This window comes from Coregonus lavaretus (assembly GCF_964263955.1).
Source record: "Coregonus lavaretus genome assembly, chromosome: 30".
Classification (NCBI taxonomy): domain Eukaryota; kingdom Metazoa; phylum Chordata; class Actinopteri; order Salmoniformes; family Salmonidae; genus Coregonus; species Coregonus lavaretus.
Window position 1 is genome coordinate 31,954,696 of NC_140017.1, and position 24,441 is coordinate 31,979,136.

A 24,441-nucleotide genomic window follows, 5' to 3' on the forward strand; every position below is an offset into this window, starting at 1 on the left:
CAGGTATCCTGGATGGATATCGATCTCATTCCGTCAGTAGAGGATGCCTGGTTGTTCTTTAAAAGTAATTTCCTCTCAATCTTAAATAAACATGCCCCATTCAAAAAATACAGAACTAAGAACAGATATAGCCCCTGGTTCTCCTCAGACTTGACTGCCCTTGACCAGCACAAAAACATCCTGTGGCGTACTGCATTAGCATCGAATAGCCCCCGCGATATGCAACTTTTCAGGGAGGTTAGGAACCAATATACACAAGCAGTTAGGAAAGCAAAGGCTAGCTTTTTCAAACAAATGTGCATCCTGTAGCACTAACTCCAAAAAGTTTTGGGACACTGTAAAGTCCATGGAGAATAAGAGCACCTCCTCCCAGCTGCCCACTGCACTGAGGCTAGGAAACACTATCACCACCGATAAATCTACAATAATCGAGAATTTCAACAAGCATTTTGCTACGGCTGGCCATGCTTTCCACCTGGCTACCACTACCCCGGCCACCAGCTCTGCACCCTCCGCTGCAACTTGCCCATGCCCCCCCTGCTTCTCCTTCACACAAATTCAGACAGCTGATGTTCTGAAAGAGCTGCAAAATCTGGACCCCTACTAATCATCTGGGCTAGACAATCTGGACCCTTTCTTTCTAAAACTAGCCGCCAAAATTGTCGCAACCCCTATTACTAGCCTGTTCAACCTCTCTTTCATAACGTCTGAGATCCCCAGAGATTGGAAAGCTGCCGCGGTCATCCCCCTCTTCAAAGGGGGTGACACTCTAGTTCCAAACTGTTACAGACCTATATCCATCCTGCCCTGCCTTTCGAAAGTTTTTGAAAGCCAAGTTAACAAACAGATCACCGACCATTTCGAATCCCTCCGTACATTCTCCGCTATGCAATCCGGTTTCCGAGCTGGTCATGGGTGCACCTCAGCCACGCTCAAGGTCCTAAACGATATTATAACCGTCATCGATAATAGACAGTACTGTGCAGCCGTCTTCATCGACCTGGCCAAGGCTTTCGACTCTGTCAACCACCGCATTCTTATTGGCAGACTAAATAGCCTTGGTTTCTCAAATTACTGCCTAGCTGGTTCACCAACTACTTCTCAGAGTTCAATGTGTCAAATCGGAGGGCCTGTTGTCTGGACCTATGGCAGTCTCTATGGGGGTGCCACAGGGTTCAATTCTTGGGACGACTCTTTTCTCCATGTATATCAATGATGTCGCTCTTGCTGCTGGTGACTCTCAGATCCACCTCTACGCAGACGACACCATTTTGTATACATCTGGCCCTTCATTGGACACTGTGTTAACAAACCTCCAAACAAGCTTCAATGCCATACAACACTCCTTCCGTAGCCTCCAACTGCTCTTAAACACTAGTAAAACTAAATGCAATCGAACGCTGCTGGCTCCCACCCACCCGACTAGAATCACTACTCTCGACGGGTCTGACCTAGAGTATGTGGACAACTACAAATACTCTAGGTCACATTAAGCATCTCCAATCCAAAGTTAAATCTAGAATCGGCTTCCTATTTCGCAACAAAGCCTCCTTCACTCATGCTGCCAAACATGCCCTCGTAAAACTGACTATCCTACCGATCCTTGACTTCGGCGATGTCATTTACAAAATAGCTTCCAACACTCTACTCAGCAAATTGGATGTAGTCTATCACAGTGCCATCCGTTTTGTCACCAAAGCCCCATATTCTACCCACCATTGTGACCTGTACGCTCTTGTTGGCTGGTACTCACTACATATTCGTCGCCAAACCCACTGGCTCCAGGCCATCTATAAATCACTGCTAGGCAAATCCCTGCCTTATCTTAGCTCATTGGTCACCATAGCAACACCCACCCGTAGTATGCGCTCCAGCAGGTATATCTGACTGGTCATCCCCAAAGCCAACACCTCCTTTGGCCGCCATTCCTTCCAGTTCTCTGCTGCCAATGACTGGAGCGAATTGCAAAAATCTCTGAAGCTGGAGACTCTTATCTCCTTCACTAACTTTAAGCATCAGTTGTCAGAGCACCTTACCGATCACTGCACCTGTACACAGCCCATCTGAAATTAGCCCACCCAACTACCTCATCCACATATTGTTATTTATTTTGCTCATTTGCACCCCATTATCTCTATTTGCACATCATCTCTTGCACATCTATCATTCCAGTGTTAATACTAATTGTAATTATTTTGCACTATGGCCTATTTATTGCCTTACCTCCATAACTTGCTACATTTGCACACACTGTATATATATTTTCTGTTGTATTTTTGACTTTATGTTTTGTTTTACCCCATATGTAACACTGTTGTTTTTATCGCACTGCTTTGCTTTATCTTGGCCAGGTCGCAGTTGTAAATGAGAACTTGTTCTCAACTGGCTTACCTGGTTAAATGAAGGTGAAATAAAATAAAAATAAATAAAATAGGCAGAATTTCCAATTTATAATATGTGGGGAGGTCAAAATAATGAAAAACTACCAAATCTATTCATTTTAAAATGTTTACTTCTCCTTGCCATTATCATTCACCTGATAAGACATACAGTACCAGTCAAAAGTTTGGACAACTAGTCATTCAAGGGTTTTTCTTTATTTTTAAATTTTTCTACATTGTAGAATAATAGTGAAGACACCCAATTATGAAATAACACATGGAATCATGTAGTAACCAAAAAAGTGTTAAACAAATCAAAATATGTTTTATATTAGAGATTCTTCAAAGTAGCCACCCTTTGCCTTGATGACAGCTTTGCACACTTGGCATTCTCTCAACCAGCTTCACCTGGAATGATTTGCCAACACTTTTTTGATACGAGTCTTATATTAACATAACCTGAAAGGCCGCTCAGCAAGGAAGAAGCCACTGCTCCAAAACCGCCATTAACAAAAGCCAGACTACAGTTTGCAACTGCACATGGGGACAAAGATTGTACTTTTTGGAGAAATGTTCTCTGTTTAGCTCAGGTGCATCCTGTTTCCATTGATCATCCTTGATGTTTCTACAACTTGATTGCAGTCCACTTGTGGTAAATTCAATTGATTGGACATGACATGATTTAGAAAGGCACACACCTGTCTATAAGGTCCCACAGTTCACAGTGCATGTCAGAGCAAAACCCAAGCCGTGAGATGGAAGGAATTGTCCGTAGAGCTCCGAGACAGGATTGTGTCGAGGCACAGATCTGGGGAAGGGTACCAAAACATTTCTGCAGCATTGAAGGTCCCCAAGAACACAGTGGTCTCCATCCATTCTTAAATGGAAGAAGTTTGGAACCGCCAAGATTCTTCCTAGAGCAATCGGGGGAGAAGGGCCTTGGTCAGGGAGGTGACCAAGAACCCGATGGTCACTCTGACCGTGCTCCAGAGTTCCTATGAGGCGATGGGAGAACCTTCCAGATGCCCAACCATCTCTGCAGCACTCCACCAATCAGGCCTTTATGGTAGTGGACAGACTGAAGCCACGCCTCAGCAAAAGGCACATGACAGCCTGCTTGGAGTTTGCCAAAAGGCACCTAGAGGACTCTCAGACCATGAGAAACAAGATTCTCTGGTCTGATAATACCAGGTTTGAACTCTTTGGCCTGAATGCCAAGCATCACGTCTGGAGGAAACCTGGCACCATCCCTACGGTGAAGCATGGTATAGTGGCAGCATCATGCTGTGAGGAAGCACACACCCAAGACAACGCAGGAGTGGCTTTGGGACAAGTCTCTGAATGTCCTTGAGTGGCCCAGCCAGAGCCCGCACTTAAACCCGATCGACATCTCTGAAGAGACCTGAAAATAGCTGGGCAGCGACGCTCCCCATCCAACCTGACAGAGTTTGAGAGGATCTGCAGAGAAGAATGGGAGAAACTCCCCAAATACAGGTGTGCCAAGCTTGTAGCGAATACTTATGTAAATGTAATATCTATTTGTATAAATTAGCAAAATTATCTAAAAACCTGTTTTTGCTTTGTCATTATGGATTATTGTGTGTAGATTGAGGGAAAAATAACAATTTAATCAATTTTAGAATAAGGCTGTAATGTATCAATGTGGAAAAAGTGAAGGGTTCTGAATACTTTCCGAATGCACTGTGTGTTTTTATTTTTTCTCCTAACGTCTGATGGGGGTCCCTGGTTTGCCTGGGAGGGGGTCCCTGGGCAAGAAAAGGTTGAAGACCCTTGTAGGGCTGGGTGATGAATCAAACTAATTAAAATGTGTATTTTAGCACCATATTCCAAATGCTTGTATCACAAGAATCAAAGTTTAAATATTTTTTTTTTTAAAGTGTTTTCATGAGCGTTTGTCCGCTTGTTCTCATGTTGTCTTTTTGGTCTCGTCTCCTTCGCTCCTTCTGTGCTGTGTTCACCTTCCCACTCGTACACCAAGCCCCTCCTGCTGACATTTACAACGACGAAGAAGAAAGATCACGTCTTCCTCTCTGACATGTAGCTCCAACTCACTATTTGCATTTGAGATTTGTTCCAACAGAATTGGTCATATGTACACTGAAACACATTGAGACATTAGTTTACTGTAATAGAGGAGATCTTAACCTTTCTAATGATACCCTTTTTTATGTATCTACTCCCAAAATGTAGAGAGAGCAGACCCTACTGAAGTGAGAGTATGAATGAAAAGATTTTCGGGAAAATTAATGCTCAGTTTCTGTCACACGTGGCATTGCCACAGACTTATGTGCCAACTGACTAGTCAGTTTTTTTTATAAATGTGCATTGAGCATAAAAATATGCTTTTATATAAGGAATTGGCAACTCGTTCTCAATCTGAGAAATAAGCATATTCTTATCCAGGTAGGCCACTTGATTTCAACATCTAAACAAAGTGGACAGGCTAGCATGCTGTTGAAAAAGTTTGAGACGGACAGGGTGTGTTCATAACAGTTCTACTTTGTTTGCTAGCTAATAGATCCAAGTTGGCTAGACTTGAAATATACATTTTAGCTGGCTATTCACTAGCACATGGGCTTGTGCTTGAGAGATTGAGACCTGTGTTAATTTTCTATAATGCCTGCTACAAGAAGTTGTTAATTATTAGTGGGAATGTGAATGGTTCTGGTTAAATTTGTAACAAAAATGACATTTTCATAGACTGGCATGAATGCCGGATCAGTGATTACTGCAACAAAATCAGGTTAAACTATCTTGATAAAATAATGACATTATTAGTGAGTCTTATGGTTGTGGAAGGCTTATATTTAGCCAATGTATCATTTCACAAGCCCTGAATTCATTAGCTTATTGCTGACTGTTTTGAAATGCAGTGAATTGATCTTTAATTGTGCAACAAAGCTTGTTTTATTGATCTTTAATTATGCAACAAAGCTTGTTTAAATAGAGATATACACTTAGTGTACAAAACATTATGAACACCTAATCTTTCCATGACAGACTGACCAGGTGAATCCAGGTGAAAGCTATGATCCCTTATTGATGTCACTTGTTAAATCCACTTCAATCAGTGTAGAAGGGGAGGAGACCGGTTAAAGACTGATTTTTAAGCCTCAAGACACTTGAAACATGGATTGTGTATGTGTGCCACTGAGGGTGAATGGGCAAGACAAAAGATTTAAGTGCCTTTTGAACGGGGTATAGTAGTAGATGCCAGACTCACCGTTTGTGTCAAGAACTACAACACTGCTGGGTTTTTCATGCTCAACAGTTTCCCTTGTGTATCAAGAATGGTCCACCTAAAGGACATCCAGCCAACTTGACACAACTGTGGGAAGCATTGGAGTCAACATGGGCCAGCATCCCTGTGGAACGCTTTCGACACCTTGGAAAGTCCCTGCTCCGATGAATTGAGGCTGTTCTGAGGGCAAAAGGAGGGGAGGAGGGGAGGGGGTCTTAATGTTTCGTACACGCAGTGTATATTGGGACTTGGGCATAAGTTAGAAAAAATGTAGATATGATTTTTAGGCCATATCGCCCAGCCCTAGACCCCTGCTAGAAGGGATTAAGTGTCACATGTTAAACTTGTTCCTGGTAATAAATGGGACATTCACATTCAGTACCTGTCTTTGTCCAATCAGGTATGTGTGTGCATGTTAATGAGATCAGGACAAATAGAGCAGGACAGTTGATATGGAACATGTATTTACACTAAACACACACAAATTACACTACACACACAACCAAAAAAAGCACAGAACTCTCATTTGCGTGTCAGAGTTCGCCCCGATCACAGCTCATTGCATGTGAATGGAGTGCTCTCTACTGTTAATACCTGCTCATTGCAATTTGTTTCCCTGCTCACTTCTGCAGCAAGGTAGAGGTGTGTGTGCGTGCACAGTCATTATTTGTGACAATCTCGTGTGTGTGTGTGTGAGGCTGAACATCTGAAATACTGCAAGAGAGGTTGAGGGAGAGGTGTGTGTGTGTGTGTGTGTGTGTGTGTGTGTGTGTGCTTCTCAGCTCCCATCTCAGTGATTAGTTCCCAGTGTTGAGGCTGTATAGGGTTGACTCAGCTAAAGCTCTCTCTCAGCCTCCCTTCAACCTCTCACCACTCTGTTTTGACCGGGGACGCGATGCAACTGATGAATTCTTCATTCCCAGTTAAAACCAGATATCACACACACACACACACACACACACACACACCCTCTGCTCTGTGACATTAGCTGTAGAGGGAGATACGGTGGTTTATTCTGTCACTGTGTTACTGTCTCACACACGACAAAAGACACCTCTGCCTAGCTCGGCAGAATCTTTGTTTTCATTACTGCTCGCTTTCTCACACAAACTCTCACTCTCACTATATATACACACACACACACACACACACACACACACACACAGATTATATATGTTGCTCATTGATTTCCTCCTGGTAAATGAAGCTGAATGTTGTTGCAGAGTCTCTATCCTCTCATCACACTGTTCTAGCCTAGCACTCTTGGGAGGTGTGTGTGTGTGTGTGTGTGTGTGTGTGTTCATGATGAGCTGCAGTGATGGGCCTCTGTCTATGTGACAGCTCTATACAGATAGCTGAGGTGTGTGTAATTGCCTATCTAGAGGAGAACGTTTGGTAATGACATTAGCAGAACATCGCAGCATGGATTGTCTCTTCAAATTAGCATTATTTAAAGAACACACTGAACACCTATCAATAAAATGTTACTTCTATATGGCACATTTTACAAGTACATTATATCACACAAAGTGAAGTGGAAGGGTTGCTAATGCATAGATATCCCAGCAGGGGGCAGAATTGAGCCAAAGAACAACCAAAGATGGGGCTGAAATACAGAGCAGGAGGATGGAGAGCGGAACCCTTGGTTGAAAAAGAGAAACGGAGAGAGTACAAGAGGGAGGGAGAGTGAGGCTGAAATAATACAGGCTGGTTCTGTGTTACCGCGGTGTTGCGTTACCAGGGATACAGGGTGAAATCTCAACCACAGAGGTTTGGTTACGGTAGCTAGGATCAGCTACGGTCAGCAAGGCTGGGGACAGTCAGGACGGGGGAACACACACAATTCTCTGAGTTTCTCTCTCTCTTTTGATATTATTAGGATATGATAGCTTGATAGTCTTATTTTACTGTTTTACTAATCAAAAGTTCACAACCGATTTTAATTACGTTAATTATTTTGACATTTTGGAGATGTAATTTAAAAAAAACTGATTTAAGGCCATCCACTCCAGATTGCGGTTAAGAGAGGGAGAAATGTGAAGTAGTGCTTACACAAGTGTGTGTGTGTATGTATATATATATATATATATATATATATATATATATATATATATATATATATATATATATATATATATATATATATATATATATATATATATATATATATATATATATATATATATATATACAAAAGTATGTGGACACCCTTGCAAATGATTGAATTTGGCTATTTCAGCCACACCCGGTTGCTGACAGGTGTATAAAATCTAGCTCACAGCCGTGCAATCGCCATAGACAAACATGGCACCGTCGTAGAATGCCACCTTTCCAACAAGTCAGTTTGTCAAATTTCTGCCCTGCTAGAGCTACCCAGGTCAACTGTATGTGGTGTTATTGTGAAGTAGAAATGTCTAGGAGCAACAACGGCTCAGCCGCGAAGTGGTAGGCCACACAAGCACACAGAACGGGACAACCGAGTGCTGAAGCACGTAGCGAGTGAAAATCATCTGTTATAGCAGCAAAGGGGGGGGGATCAACTCCATATTAATGCCCATGATTTTGGAATGAGATGTTTGACGAGCAGGTGTCCACATACTTTTGGTAATGTAGTGTATGTTCGGTGTGTGTGTGTGTGAGAAATGGGGGATTGTTGTGTAATGAATTCTGTTAAAAGAGCTCAGCCATGAGAACAGGCATGAAATATTCAGAGACGAGCTGACTGGACTAGCTGTCACAACACACATACGCACGCACACACACACACAGTCAGAAACTTTCACTCGCTCTTTCTTCTTGGGGGGGGGCTCAGGGTGCTGTCACTCAAGCCTGCTGCTATTGATGTCACATGTCCCCAAGAAGGTACATCATCCTAGGACACGCACTCAAACACCACACACATACACCCACTCAAACACACACACCATCTGCAGCTGTTTTTTTCAGAGGAATATCACTGTGACAGTCTCTCTTCCTCTGTTCTGTCTTTCTCTACACTTCTCTCTCCCCCCTCCTTTCTCTCCCCCCTATCTCTCCCCCCTCTCTCCCCTCTATCTCTCCCCCCTCTCTCGCCCGCTCTCTCTGCCCCCTCGCTCTCTCGCTCTCTCCTCTCGCTCTCTCCCCCCCCCCCTCCCTCAGCTCTTGGCTCTGTGTTTGGGTATATTCATAGATCCCAGCTGTCCACCAACTCCTCTCTGTACTCAGGGGGGTCACTATGTTATTTAATTGGTTCCAAAAACTTACACACACACACACACACACACGTTTTTCCCTGCAACAGGTGTGATGTCAGTAGGAGCGCGGCAAGGCGCCACACGTCACCATGGCTACTAGCTGGCACCAGGCGACCATGCTGCTCAGCCCTCCTCTCTGTCATCATCCTCCCCTCCCTCAGTCCCCCTCTTCTTCCCATCCCTTGCTGCATCTCTGTCTCTGTCTCTCTGTCTGTCTGTGTCTCTCTCCCCACCCCTCTGGTGGTGTGGTGAAAGGCATTCTGGGATAGACAGGCTAGTGAAGAGGCTGATAGGGCCAGGCAGGAGATGGACAAATGGGTTGTCATGGGAACAAACGGATGACATGGCTGTGCTGCTGTCACTTGCATCATATCGCCATGCCAACCCCAGATGGACTACGGCTGTTTCCTCTCCCCTCTCATCAGCCAGAACACAACCTGTCTTTTCCCTGTATTTATTCCACTCATTCTCTCACTCTATCTACTGTCTCCTGTTTTCCACTCGGACCACATGATGGTCTCTTCTCCCCTCTGTGATATAGAAATTCAGAGGCAAAAGTTGAGGTGTGTGTGAGTGAGCCAGGTCCTGGATAAAGATTAGCAAAGAAGACTGTATAAAATAAATAATACAAATACTGAGCTATATTGTATGAGGGAAAAAAAGGGAAATGTATATTATTGTATACTAATAGAAATTAGAAATGTTTGTTTAACAAGTAGTCGAATGTAATCTAAAAAAGATGGGGATCAAAATGATCTTGCTGGAAGATCCACTTGTAGTTTCAGCCTCCTGGCAGAGGCAACCAGGTTTCTGGCTTAAATGTCCTGGTACTGGGCAAAGTTCATGATGCCTTTCACCTTAACAAGGGCCCCAGGACCAGTGGAAGAAAAACAGCCCCATAACATCAAAGATCCACCACCATATTTTACAGTAGGTATGGGGTTCTTTTCTGCATATGATTCCTATTTTCTATTCCAAACCCACCTTCGGTGTGCATGGCCAAAGAGCTCTTTTCATGTCATCACCAAATGTAAATGCCTGCAGTTTGCTAAACGGCATTGGCATTTGGATTGGAACCAGTGCTATGGTCAGATGACATAGAAATAGAGCTCTCCGGCTGTGTGCACCCTAGTGGTGGATTTGGCGTCTGAAAAAAATAGTACTTGTTAAACAAAATCTCTTTCTCTGAGCAATTGTATTAGTATAATATAATATCCCAATATTTTGAGCATACAATATTGCTCAGTCTTTGTATTTATTTTATACAGGCTTTTTTGGTCATCTTTATCAAGGGTGCCAATCATTTTGGACCTGACTTTATTTTGCACTGCTTTGATAGAACAAACACATGCTGTACTGTACACAACCATCAGAAAGACCCAGATTTCCTAAGAGTTTCCACTTGCTATTTCTCAGCACTGTTGAAAAATGAAACTGCCTTTATACTTATTTGAGTCCTTCTCTTTCTTTTAGGTCGGCATGTTTGTTTTCTTCTCTTAAAAATTGTCTCTTAACTTGGAGTTGATGCCAATGCTTAGTTAGTCATGCACTTAAGACACCATGCTGTTTTGTCCCTTTAAAAAAAAAATCATACTGTGTACACACTTTGAATATTCATGTGAAACACATGAGTGTGTCCTGTCGGGACGCTATGCTGACGCACTGTGGGGGGGGGGGGGGGGGGGTGTACGTCACTCACATTCTCCTACTGGCCAAGTCAGGATGGAACACACACACACACACACACACAGGTAACCAAGGGGACTAGGGCCTGTGAATACCTGTGGGCGGCAAGTAGCTTAGTGGTTAAGAGCGTTGTGCCAGTAACCGAAAGGTCGCTGGTTCTAATCCCTGAGCCGACTAGGTGAAAAATCTGTCTGTGCCCTTGAGCAAGGCACTTAACCCTAATTGCTCCTGTAAGTCGCTCTGGATAAGAGCGTCTGCTAAATTACTAAAATGTACAATTTAACAGGTGGGGTTGGCTTACAATCAAAGGATTGTTGACAACATGTGAACTATATTTCCTTTCTTCCTTTCCATCCCTCCTTTTTCCCTCATCTCTCTACTTGTCTCTGTTTCATTCTTATTCCCTTACTCTCCAACTCTCCTGTCTTCACTCCACTGTTGTTCTCCGCCATCCTTCCTGTCTGTGAGACGTCACAGCTCCCTTGACCCCTCCCTCACTCCCCCCTCCCTCACTCTCCCCTCCCTCTCTCCTTATCTTCTGAAATATAATCTGTTTATTTCTTTCTGCAGAAGAGGAGAGAGGGAGTGGAGGAGAACAACATGTTTGCTGACGGGAGGGTTGTTGATGCATTATTCTGTTTGTTCCTCCTCTCTCTCCCTCCATCCTTCACTCTGAGCCCCTGTTCCTGAGTTATTACACTAATCACCAGTGAGCTGAGAGCTTTACACACTGACAGGCCAATCCACACACACACACATTTTCTCTCTAGTCTTTTCTCCTCGTCTCAAATTTTCTGCTTTAGTTCCCACAGTAAAGACTCCTCCCACTCTCTGCCTGTCCTTTCCTTTCTATTATAAGGTTTGTTCAGTTTTGACATTACCAGTACACTAATATTATATAGGAGATTTACTGTGAATTGATTGAGCTAGCGTCGCGTAATACGATGTATGTGCACCCATTTATACATGACAGAAGGGACACGGAGTCCTGTGCTAAAGTCAAATACCTGTGTGTGTGCATGCATACATTATAATGTCCCATGATTGGAGTGTTTTTGTTTGATTAATTAGTCATTATTTGTGATCTAGAACATGTGTCTATCCCCCTCCATCCCTCACCTACACACACACACACACACCTCTGAATGACTCAACCTGGGTGAAGGTGAATGTGCTAGCATGGGTTTCTGTCCTCACTTGTAGCATACAACCCTGAGTGTGTTTGAGTTTGTGCTTTGATGTGTGTTAATGGGGCACTCTCATTGTGAATAGCTTATAGAGTGTAGCTCTACTCTGCCAAGTCAGCCATTACGCAATATTGAACTACCTACCGCCCTCTCACTTGCTGATTTGCTTTCCGTCTTTTTCTCCTTCTTTCTACCTCTCCCTGTCTTGTGGTATTTCTACCTCAATTCCAGTCTCTACCTCTCTCCCTCTTTTCTCTCTCTTGCTGTATTGCTCCTTTGTCTTCTCTCTGTGCTTATCCTCCTCTGTCTCTCTCTCTGTCTCTCTCTCTCTGTCTCTCTCTGTCTCTCTCTCTCTGTCTCTCTCTGTCTCTCTCTGTCTGTCTCTCTGTCTCTGTCTCTCTCTCTCTCTCTCTCTCTCTCTCTCTCTCTCTCTCTCTCACTCCTGCAATGTTGCTCCCTAGCCTCCTTTCTCTTCTGTCTTTCTTTGTTTACATGTTAGTCATTTAGCAGACGCTCTTATACAATTAGTGCATTCATCTTAAGATGGCTAGGTGGGACAACCACATCACAGTCATAGTCAGTACATTTTCCCTCAAAGTAGCTATCAGCAAAGTCAGAGCTAGTAATGGGGAAAAGAGCCAAGTGTTAGTTGGGGGGGGGGGGGGTTATTTAAAATACTCTTTGAAGAGGTAGGGCTTCAGATATTTTCAGAAGATGGGCAGAGACTCTGCTGTCCTAGCTTCAAGGGGAAGCTGGTTCCACCATTGGGGTGCCAGGACAGAAAAGCACTTGGACTGGGCTCTGCACTGGCTGCCTGTGAGTTTTTTATAGAATAAATGAAGATTCTTCTATCGGTTTTTAAATCAATCCACGACTGTGCACCCTAATACATGTCAGACATGCTCCCTCAGGTCCTCTGGCATTGGCCTTTTAACTATCCCAAAGCCTGGGACCAAGAGGCATAGAGAGGCAGCCTTTAGTTTTTATGCTCCCAGCCTCTGGAATAGCCTGCCAGAGAACCTGAGTGGGGCCGGAACTGTGGACATATTTAAAAGAGATCTTAAAACACACCTTTTTAGCTTTGCTTTTCCTCAGGGTGCTTTTTAGTCGTTCTTATGTTTGTTGTGTCGTAAATGTGGACACCCCTTCAAGTTAGTGGATTTGGCTATTTCAGCCACACTCGTTGCTGACAGGTGTATATAATCGAGCACACAGCCATGCAATCTCCATAGACAAACATTGGCAGTAGAATGGCCCGTACTGAAGAGCTCCATGACTTTCAACATGGCACCGTCATAGGATGCCACCTTTCCAACAAGTCAGTTTGTCAAATTTCTTCCCTGCTAGAGCTGCCCCGGTCAACTGTAAGTGCTCTTATTGTGAAGTGGAAAAGTCTAGGAGCAACAACGGCTCAGCCGCGAAGTGGTAGGCCTCAGAAGCTCACAGAACGGGACCGGCGAGTGCTGAAACTCGTAGCGCAATGCACGTGTCGGCTGGAGTGGTGTAAAGCTCGCCAGCATTGGACTCTGAAGCAGTGGAAACGCGTTCTCTGGAGTGATTAATCACGCTTCACCAACTGGCAGTCCGACTGACGAATCTGGGTTTGGCGGATGCCAGGAGAACGCTACCTGCCCGAATGCATAGTGCCAACTGTAAAGTTTGGTGGAGGAGGAATAATGGTATGGGGCTGTTTTTCGGTCTAGGCCCCTTAGTTTAAGTGAAGGGAAATCGTAACGCTACAGCATACAATGAGATTCTAGACGATTCTGTGCTTCCAACTTTGTGGCAACAGTTTGGGGAAGGCCCTTTGCTGTTTCAACATGACAAAGCCCCTGTGCACAAAGCGAGGTCCATACAGAAATGGTTTGTTGAGATCAGTGTGGAAAAACTTGACTGGCCTGCACAGAGCCCTGACCTCAACCCCATCGAACACCTTTGGGATGAATTGGAAAGCCAATGCGAGCCAGGCTTAACCGGCCAACATCAGTGCCCGACCTCCCTAACGCTCTTGTGGCTGAATGGAAGCAAGTCCCACAGCAATGTTCCAACATCTAGTAGAAAGCAATCCCAAAAGAGTGGATGCTGTTATAGCAGCAAAGTGGGGACCAACTCATTATTAAAGCCCATGATTTTGGAATGAGATGTAAGACAAGCAGGTGTCCACATACTTTTGGCTATGTAGTGTTTTTCAGTTTTTATTTAAATTGTTTTTTATACTGAACAAAAATATAAATGCTACATGTAATGTGTGGTCCCATGTTTCATGAGCTGAAATAAAAGATCCCAGAAATGTTCCAATACGCACAAAGCTTATTTCTCTCAAATGTTGTGCACATTTGTTTTGTTTACATTCCTGTTAGTGTGCATTTCTCCTTTCCCTGGATATTCCCCACCTGTCCGGTGGATGGATTATCAAGAAGCTGATTTAAACAGCATGATCATTACGAAGGTGCAGCTTGTGCTGGGGACAATAAAAGGCAACTAAAATGTGCAGTTTTGTCACACAACACAATGCCACAGATGTGTCAAGTTTTGAGGGAGTGTGCAATTGGCATGCTGACTGCAGGAATGTCCACCAGAGCTGTTGCCAGAGAATGTAATGTTCATTCAGAGAATTTGTCAGTACGTCCAAACGGCCTCACAACCGCAGACCACGTGTAACCAGGCCAGCCCAGGGCCTCCACATCCGGCTTCTTCACCTGCTGGATTGTCTGAGCCCAGCTGATGAAACTGTTGGTTTGCATAACCAAATAATTTTTGCACAAACTGTCAGAAACCGTCCCAGGGAAGCTCATCTGTGTGCTCGTCATCCACACCAGGGTCTTGACCTGACTGCAGTTCTGACTTCAGTGGGCAAATGCTCTCCTTCGGTGGCCACTGGCACGCTGGGAAGTGTGCTCTTCACAGATGAATCCCGGTTTCAACTGTACCGGGCAGATGACGAGATCCTGAGGTCCATTGTCGTGCCATTTATCCGCCGCCATCACCTCAGGTTTCAGCATGATAATGCACAGCCCTATGTGGCAAGGATCTGTACACAATTCCTGGAAGCTGAAAATGTCCCAGTTCTTCCATGGCCTGCATACTCACCAGACATGTCACCTATTGAGCATGTTTGGAATGCTCTGGATCGACGTGTATGACAGCATGTTCCAGTTCCCACACCTCCACATAGTTGATCAGGCTGTTGATTGTGGCCTGTGGAATGTTGTCCCACTCCTCTTCAATGGCTGTGCGACACACCTCCAACTATGTGGAGGTGTGTCGCGCTGCATGAGGCAAATGGTGGTCACACCATATACTGACTGGTTTTCTGATCCACGTCCCTACTTTTTTTTTTTATGTATCTGTGACCAACAGATGCATATCTGTATTCCCAGTCATTCCATAGATTAGGGCCTAATTAATTTATTTCAATTGACTGATTTCCTTATATGAACTGTAACTCAGTAAAATCTTTGAAATTGTTGCATGTTGCGTTTTTATATTTTTGTTCAGTGTATTCATTTTTTTCTGTGAAGCCCATTCTGTTGCATTCCATGTCTGAAATGTGCTGTATAAATAAAGCTTGATTTGATTTAGGCTGAGCGGGAGCCGTAGGGTTGGGAGTACAAGAGACCTGAGGTGGCAGAACGGTTTGGGGTGTAGGGTTTGAGCAGAGCCTGAAGGTAGGGAGGGGCTTGCTGCTCCGTAGGCAAGCACCATGGTCTTGTAGTGGGTGCGCTCTGCGACTGGAAGCCAGTGGAGTGTACGGAGGAGAGCGGGGTGACATGGGAGAATTTGTGAAGGTTGAACACCAGGCAGGCTGCAGCATTCTGTTTCTTTTGATTTATTTGCCTCTGTTTCTCCTAGCTTAGAATGTAGCTGTACTCTGCCAAGTCAGTCATTACACAATATTGAACTACCTACCTTCCTCTCTCTCTTGCAGGATCGCAGATTTCCATATCCTCTCTTTTTTTTCCTCCCTCTCCTCCTTTTGTCTCTCACTCTCTTGCAGTATTTCTCCCTCAATTCCTCTCTACCTCTTTCTTTCAGTACCTCCCTCTTTTTTTTCTCTTGCTGTATTTCTACTTTGTCTCCTCTGAGCTTATCATCCTCTTTCTCTCTCTCTCTCTCTCTCCCGCAATATTGCTCCCTAGCCTCCTCCCTCTCTTATCCGTCCCTCTGTTCTCTTGCTCTCTTGTTTGTTAACTCAGTGTCTCTTGTTTGTTCTGCCTCTGTTTCTCCTTGACCACTGACTCTCCTCTTAGGTCCCAGCCATCCTGAAGAGCCGTGGTGGATTTAAACATACACATATAGGTATCTGCCAAAATAAAGGAAACGCCAACGTAGTGTTTTGAATAAGGCGTGGGCCACCATGAGCCAGAATGGCTTCAATGCACCTTGGCATAGATTCTACAAGTGTCTGGAACTCTATTGGAGAGATGAAGACACCATTATTCCGTGAGAAATTCCATAATTTGGTGTTTTGTTGATGGAGGTGGAAAACGCTGTCTCAGGCGCCGCTACAGAATCTCCCATAAATGTTCAATTGGGTGGAGATCTGGTGACTGAGACGGCACATATGGTTTGTATCATTTTCATGCTCATCAAACCATTCAGTGACCACTCGTGCCCTGTGGATGGGGGCATTGTCATCCTATGGGGCCATAGCCATGGTAGCCAAAATAATGGCCTGCCCAGCATTTTTATACATGACCCTAAGCATAATGGGATGTTATTTGCTTAATTAACTCTGGAACCACACCTGTGTGGAAGCACCTGCTCTCAATATACTTTGTATCCCTCATTTACTCACGTGTTTCCTTTATTTTGGCAGTTACCTGTATGTAATATGTAGGGCCAGGGGTTCTTCCTGGTCACATCATGAAAACACTGCTTTGTATTGAAATATGTACTGTACTGTGAGATAGATAGATATGCCTTCCCGCATGCACACACCCATGAACACACACACTCTTTCCCTAACTGTGTTGTGTGGTTTGTCCCCAGGGTCAGGGTATCCCTACACTCAGGCTCCACCCCGGGACTTTCTATCTGGTAAACCCAAACAACCATTATGATTATCACCACATCCTAACGTATTAAAACATTATTAAACAATAATAATACCTACTGAACCGTATTAAACACATTCAAGGTGGGTCCTAATCCCCCCGCCCCCCCCCCCCCATTAATAATGCCATCAATTAAACAACAACACCATCTGTCTGTCTCATTGTGAAGGCTTCAAAGTGTTTTTTTTATGATGCTGTGTGTGTGTGTGTGTGTGTGTGTGTGTGTGTGTGTGTGTGTGTGTACGTTTTACTATACGTGTGAGTACCAGTAGCCCTCACAAGAATAGCAAACCAACTAAAATTAAGATAAGTGAGAACATTTTGCTGGTCCTCACTTGTAAAAAGGCAATTTTAGGCTAAGGGATTAGGTAGGTTTAAGATTAGGGGATTTTATTTTTTGAATGGGAATAAATTCTTGGTCCCCAGAAAGTATAGTGACATAGGTGTGTGTATGTCAGTAACAGGTTGAAGTAAGGCTGGCACAATTACTGTGGAAATGACGGTTATGGATGAATACCGTCATAAAAATAAAATAACTGTCATAACCGGGTGGGTTTAAAAGAGAAAAAATAGACTGAAGACAGGACGGCCGGGCATTCGTGCGTTTGAGTCAGTTTCTGAGGTAACATGATTAAACTTTGTTGCCTCTTGCTGAAACAAGGGTTAGCACATTCCTGGATCCTTGGGATGTCCCTACCCTAAACCATAACCCTTACCTTAAAGGATATTTTTATTTTTATTTTTATTTTATTTTTTTAACCAAATCTAAAAAAAAAAATTATGCAAATGCCATGTTATAGAAGGGTCCAGACACCTTTTTTCATTTTCCCTTGTTTTTGAGAAACTTACCGCAACCAGCGATTTCATTTCCTCATCCTCGTTGTGCAGTACTGGGGCTCTGAAAAAACATATTAACATATGCTCCAAAAACACCCAAATACACCATTTTAGAAACGGAAACGGTCACTATAGTGATGCAGGTCTTTAGAAGTTGGACACGTGAAATTGTCCGCAACGTTATATTCTATTTTGTGCGACTTGAGCCATTTCCTCTATCCAGCTGTTCTGTTCTGTGTAGCCTGCTGCTACAGGTAACTACCATAATAAAGGAAACTTGCCTTTGGCATAAAGTCTACAAGTATCTTGAACTTCCTGTGTGGAAGCACCTGCTTTCAATATACTTTGTATCCCTCATTTACTCAAGTGTTTCCTTTATTTTGGCAGTTACCTGTAGAATGGACGGTGAGGTATCTCTCGAGTTGCAACAAAATGGAATATAACATTGCGGATAAAGGTCGGAATTACAATGTTATGTGTACAACGTCTAAAGAGCTGCATCACTATACGGAGAGCAATTCCATTTCAAAAAGGACATACAGTGCTTTCGGAAAGTATTCAGACCCCTTGACTTTTTCCACATTATGTTACATTACAGCCTTATTCTAAAATGTATTAAATTGTTTTTTCCCCCTCATTAATCTACACACAATAACACATAATGACAAAGCAAAAACTGGTTTTTAGAAATGTTTGCAAACAAAACGGAAATATTACATTTACATAAGTATTCAGACCCTTTACTCAGTACTTTCTTGACGCACCTTTGGCAGCAATTACACCTTCAAGTCTTCTTGGGTATGACGCTACAAGCTTGACACACCTGTATTTGGGGAGTTTCTCCCATTCTTCTCTGCAGATCCTCTCAAGCTTGTTCGGGTTGGATGGGGAGCGTTGCTGCGCAGCTATTTTCAGGTCTCTCCAATAGATGTTCGATCGGGTTCAAGTCTGGGCTCTGGCTGGGCCACTCAAGGACATTCAGAGACTTGTCCCGAAGCTACTCCTGCGTTGTCTTGGCTGTGTGCTTAGGGTTGTTGTCCTGTTGGAAGGTGAACCTTCGCCCTAGTCTGAGGTCCTGAGCGCTCTGGAGCAGGTTTTCATCAAGGATCTCTTTGTACTTTGGTCCGTTAATCTTTCCCTCGATCCTGACTAGCAAAGAGTCTGAATACTTATGTAAATAAGGTATTTCCAGTTTTTTAATTTTTTATGAATTTGCTAAAGTTTCTAAAAACCTGTTTTCACTTTGTCATTATGGAGTATTGTGTGTAGATTGAGGATTTGTTTTTATTTAATCCATTTTAGAATAAGTCTGTAACTTAACAAAATGTGTCGAAGGAGTCTGAATACTTTCCGAATGCACTGTATTTGGGTGTTTTTCAGAGCCTGCCAAACTGCACAACAAGGATGAGGAAATGAATCGCTGGTTGGGGTAAGTTTCTCAACAAGTGAACTCGCTAAAAAAGTGAATGGGCCCTTCTATAACATGCCATTTACATCAACAAAAGAGATTTGGTTGTAAAAAAGATTCTCCTTTAACCATTTTAAAAATGTAAACTTCAATGGGGTGACGTCAGAGTTGGGAAGTCCGAAGGTGTTGTAGAAAATGAGTCTTTAGTTGCCTAGGAATCCCCCCTCCCCCCAAGGAATATATGTAATTTTATCAAGTTTTACATTTTAGTCATTTCGCAGACGCTCTTATCCAGAGCGATTTACAGTTAGTGAGCGCATACATTTTCATACTGGCCTCCCGTGGGAATCGAACCCACAACCCTGGCGTTGCAAACGCCATGCTCTACCAACTGAGCTACACGGGACTATCAGATGGAATTTTATCAGATGACATCGAGTGGTACTTCAGATTATCACCGGTGTCTGTAATGACTGTATCTCTGGCCTTCTGTGGGACTTATCACATGTAAAATATATAACAAAACATTTTAAAATGGAATGACTGCTGTAAAATGGATCCTAAATATAAACCATCAACTTGTTGATTTATCATTTTTTGTTTTAATATTAGGGTTTCAGCATGAAATATCACTTCAATGTTTTTACACACTTATTTATTTTACTGTGTCAGTCTTTTTGTAAATGTTTTGGGGCGAAACGACATGTTTTGAAAAAAGACAATAGTTGGAAGAGTTGCAAAGTTAATTGATAATAACGTCATTGTTAATTACATGCTTTTTTCATTCATTAGGCTATTTTCTCTTGAACCATATGGTCTATCCACTAGAAACTCATGGAGAATATGGACACAGATATAAAATATTTATACAAAAAAGTAAGTTATTAAAGTATAAATTACCAAAGTTACCATAGATTCCAATAACTTTGGTAAATAAATGACCAGTAGATCTGCAACCCTAGCTATAACCCATGGCCTCATCATGCCCCAGCTACATACATCTTATAGAGTAGTGGGTTTTCAAGAGGGAGTAACTTTTTTGTTCTGGTGAAATGGAGAATTACTACTATCCTTCTCTCTCTCTGCACACACAAACACTAGCTACACTGCCTGAAGTCATGCATTAATCAAAGGTGTGTGTGTGTGTGTGTACTTGTGTGAGGGAACAACTACAGCTCTTTTCTGCCCAGGGTTATGTTGCCTGACTAATAAAGAGAAATCCATGTATTAGTATGGGTCTGGAGGGAGACGGATGGCTTTGATTTAAGCAGTGAGAACTACAGTATGACAGAGTGATCAATATACAGGCCAGTTCGCCCTGCTTTAAGAACACTAAAATGATCCATGACCACACACTCTTATTAATGCCTTAATTATCAGGCCGTGTGTGTGTGTGGGTGTGTGCTGCTCCCCTATTTGGTCCTGAGGCAATTGTCTTGTCTGCTTAATTTAGTAAATTACAGAACGAACTAAATATTACTTTTCAATGTTGCCTGCTCCTGAGCATTCTCACTACTTAGAAAAACATATTGTAGGGCTTTCATTTACATTTTACATTTTCCTCATGCCCCTTTTCATGACGTTGCTAACAGCCATGTGAGTGCTAGCTACCAACCGGAACGTTAAGATGGCAGAGACCAACAACACAAACAAATGGACTGTACAGCTACAAGTAGTGAGTGGAGTTACAAAAAAGCCAATACTAAACAAGTTAAATGTCTTACCTGTGATGAAATGTTTCCCACACACATAGTTACGTGTAGCCTACATGGACACCGGGTGGAATAGCTTGAAGCCACACGGCTCTTCTCACAGGCTCTATTTCCCTACGTGGGAGCATTGCAACACATAGGTCGGGATTTTGTACCTGGTTACATTTACATTGAACAACACAGCAGCTTTTCGGCATGTTTTTGTTATTTCTTTAACTAAAAATCTACAATGAAGTTTGCTCTTTTACAATGGGAGTCAATGGGAAAGAATGTTTGTTTTACCCAATTTGTCGGCGTGGTCGAGGGGAATTCTTTATGACGTGAATATCGACTCTGAGTATTGCATGAGCCACATCAGTTAAGATCATTTGAACAAACATTCTACATTACCATGGAAATTATTACACAATACCAGGCAGCCATTGGGAGTGTACCCATTAGTTTACCAGTCAAATTGCCAGGGTTAGATGTTCCAAGCACATTCTATTTATTCTTATTTCTATGTGTAAGCCTGTGCTCTCATAATGTATTTTATATGTATTAAACATATCTATACAACTATTGGCACTAAAATGTATGTGCATATTTGAGTGGATCTACAGTATGTGAAATGCCTACAGTATATATTTATGCACATTATAAATGTGTTTCACACCTCAATGATTTTGTGTGTGTGTCAGCAGAATGGTTGAAACAGTGTGAAAAGTGCGTTGTGTAGCTGCAGTGAACTGCAGAGTGGAAGAGCTGACTCTGCATCGAGAGAGAGGGACCGGAAAAGTAAAGGTCGAGCGTTAGACTGGGGGAGTGGGGGGATTGGAATGAGGGAGAGTGGGGTCAGGAAGCGAGGGGAAGTTTGAGAGAGAGAGGGAAGGCCTGGAGAAGGAGAGTGGGGTCAGGGAGAGCGGGGGAGTTTGAGAACGAGAGGGAGAGCGGGAGTTTGAGAAAGAGCGGGATAGTATGAGGGAAGACCTGGGAGAGGGAGGGGGAAAATAAAGGCAGAAAAGAGAGGGAGCATAGAAGGGGACTGACTAAGGGAGAGAAAGTGAATGAGAGAAGAAGAAAGAGGGAAAGAGGAGGGATAGGGAAAGAGGAGGGATAGGGAAAGAGGGAAAGAGGAGGGATAGGGAAAGAGGGAAAGAGGAGGGATAGGGAAAGAGGGAAAGAGGAGGGATAGGGAAAGAGGAGGGATAGGGAAAGAGGAGGGATAGGGAAAGGGAGGGAGTGAAAGAAAGCAGCAGGTTTTTCTGCCCTTTGGTAAGCCAGGAAATTAAGCAGCAATCATAGCCTACTGCTCCCCTGTGTGTCACCATTGATTATTACCCTGTCTCTCTCATCACTCGCTTTATCCGTATCTCCCTCTCGCTCTTAAACTTTCTCTCTTCCTCTCTCTCACTCCTAACATTCTCTCCCCACTTTTCTTTCTCTCTATCTCATTCACGCACATTCACACTCTCCCACTTATGGTAATGAATCCTCATTGTGATCATCAATGGCACCATCTGGCCTTCTACAGTCAGCGTTGACTGTTGTTATAATGGTTCACCTCTGGTGGGAGGTTTCAGTTACTGTAAGGGGAAGGGACATGTGTTGAGCATCATTGTTCTCATATCATCATGATGATTAGCATCATCTTCATAATTCTGTCCTCTCCAACATCATCATCATCATAATCGTCATCATCATTGCCCTCACTAATCATCATTATCAATATTGTGATAAAGAAAACATATTAGCATAGTGGGCCTCTGAGTACTGGGTCAAAAGCAGTGTTGTAAAAGTAATCTGATTACATAACGTTGTTTGTGATTACTTTGAGTAATGGAGTAAAGTAACGCGTAACTTTTTCAAATTGGGTAATATTATTACAGTTACTTTGTCAAAGAACGCGTGCGTTATGTTTAGAATCATATCTCTACCGGGTGCGTGTTTCCACGATCTGCTCTTGACTTGTTTCCTCATTTAGTTCTCAAGCAAGCGGAGAAAGGCTGTTTGGAGAAATGTCATGACAGCTGCTGTCCATAGAAATGTATAAAGGGGGCATCTCTGATCTTTGCATTGATCGTTTCTGTGATAGCAAAGCCCATAGTGGACATTCCCGTCTAGTGGCAAGTGTGCCCTCTATACATCTCTATGGGTCCGTGTACATGCGGTCTATAACCTGAACTGGTAGCGCAGCAAAGCAGCACCACAGATGAAAGGAGAAACTAGTGATCAAACCTGAGTTAGGCTACTTTCCATCTTTGGTAGAGCTCGCCCTGCTCCCTCCACAGTCAAACAAATTTAGAAATGTTTTTTCATAAAAGTAACGCAAAATAATATAACTTGTTACTTTCCACACAAAGTAATTTTGTAAAATAACTTGTTACTTTTGTTAAATGTAATGAGTAATATGTAACATTACTTTTTCAAGTAAATAATCCCAACACTGGTCAGGAGTTGTTCCACAAAATCCAGGTCCTAGATCTGAGCAGGACAAACTCCTCCCCTAGAACTGAGCAGGACAAACTCCTCCCCTAGAACTGAGCAGGACAAACTCCTCCCCTAGAACTGAGCAGGACAAACTCCTCCCCTAGAACTGAGCAGGACAAACTCCTCCCCTAGAACTGAGCAGGACAAACTCCTCCCCTAGAACTGAGCAGGACAAACTCCTCCCCTAGAACTGAGCAGGACAAACTCCTCCCCTAGATCTGAACAGGACAAACTACTCCCTTAGATCTGAATAACAGGTCCCACCTGTCCTCTAAGCAGGATGGAGGATAGAAGGGTTGTTGCCTTGACAACATTCATTGAAGATTATGGTGTGTGTGTGTGTGTGTGTGTGTGCAGTTTTGGACTAGGATCAAAGTGTGTATTGACGGAGAGAGATTGGGACTAGCGCTCTCCACTTAGACTCACACTGAGATAGGCAGGTAGCTTAGTGGTTAAGAGCGTTGTGCTAGTAACCGAAAGGTCGCTGGTTCTAATCCCCGAGCCGACTAGGTGAAAATCTGTCGACGTGCCCTTGAACAAGGCACTTAACCCTAATTGCTCCTGTAAGTCGCTCTGGATAAGATGACTAAAATGTAAAAATGTAAATGAGATAGAAAGAACAGCAGAAAGAACTAAGAAGAAGAGAGGAAAGTAAAGACACATGAGTTCAGAAAGAGAAGGCAAGATGAATGTAATAGAGGGAGATTTGGTGAGTAGAGTTTAGAGGGAGAATGACAGTGAGATTTATCAGGTACCCCTCTGAGGCCTTCCTCCTCCCCATCCATCTGTGCCATTTAATGTGTATCAGCCATCAGCCCCCCCCGGCTCACACACCCATCAGACTAATGGCTGGGCTGATAGCTGGGCTCAGGCTACAGGTGCTGACATACACTGATCTCAGACCTCCCTGGGAAGCTCTGCTTTCACCTGCTCTTAACACACACGCTTTCCTTAACACACACACACACACTTAGAGCAGAATGAGAGCAACTACTGGGGGTTAGCTCCGGCTTTCAGGTCGTATGTCCTCATCACCTGTCTTACACTGAGCCCTAGAACAGAACAGGAGTTTTCACCTTAGTGTTTTAATCAGTTGTCATCCTGTCATGCCATTCTCCCTTATGGCTGAAATGATTTAATTGAGATTCCCCTTTACAACCCTAAACCCCCACTAGAGAAGCAGGTAGTGAAGCAAGAAGGAGAGTTTGT

The 24,441-nt window shown here is 43.3% G+C and overlaps 1 protein-coding gene across 1 annotated transcript in view; it reads left to right on the forward strand.

The window, feature by feature from the left end:
- The window catches only part of LOC311105387 (chloride channel protein 2-like), a gene marked incomplete at both ends in the record, with an annotated part of 171,072 nt that overhangs the window by 65,311 nt on the left and 81,320 nt on the right, over positions 1 to 24,441 (forward strand). The window contains one exon of the mRNA XM_084147532.1: positions 16,742 to 16,789. Coding sequence (XP_084003658.1) covers positions 16,742 to 16,789 — 48 coding nt within the window. The remainder of the gene's footprint in view (positions 1 to 16,741; positions 16,790 to 24,441) is intronic.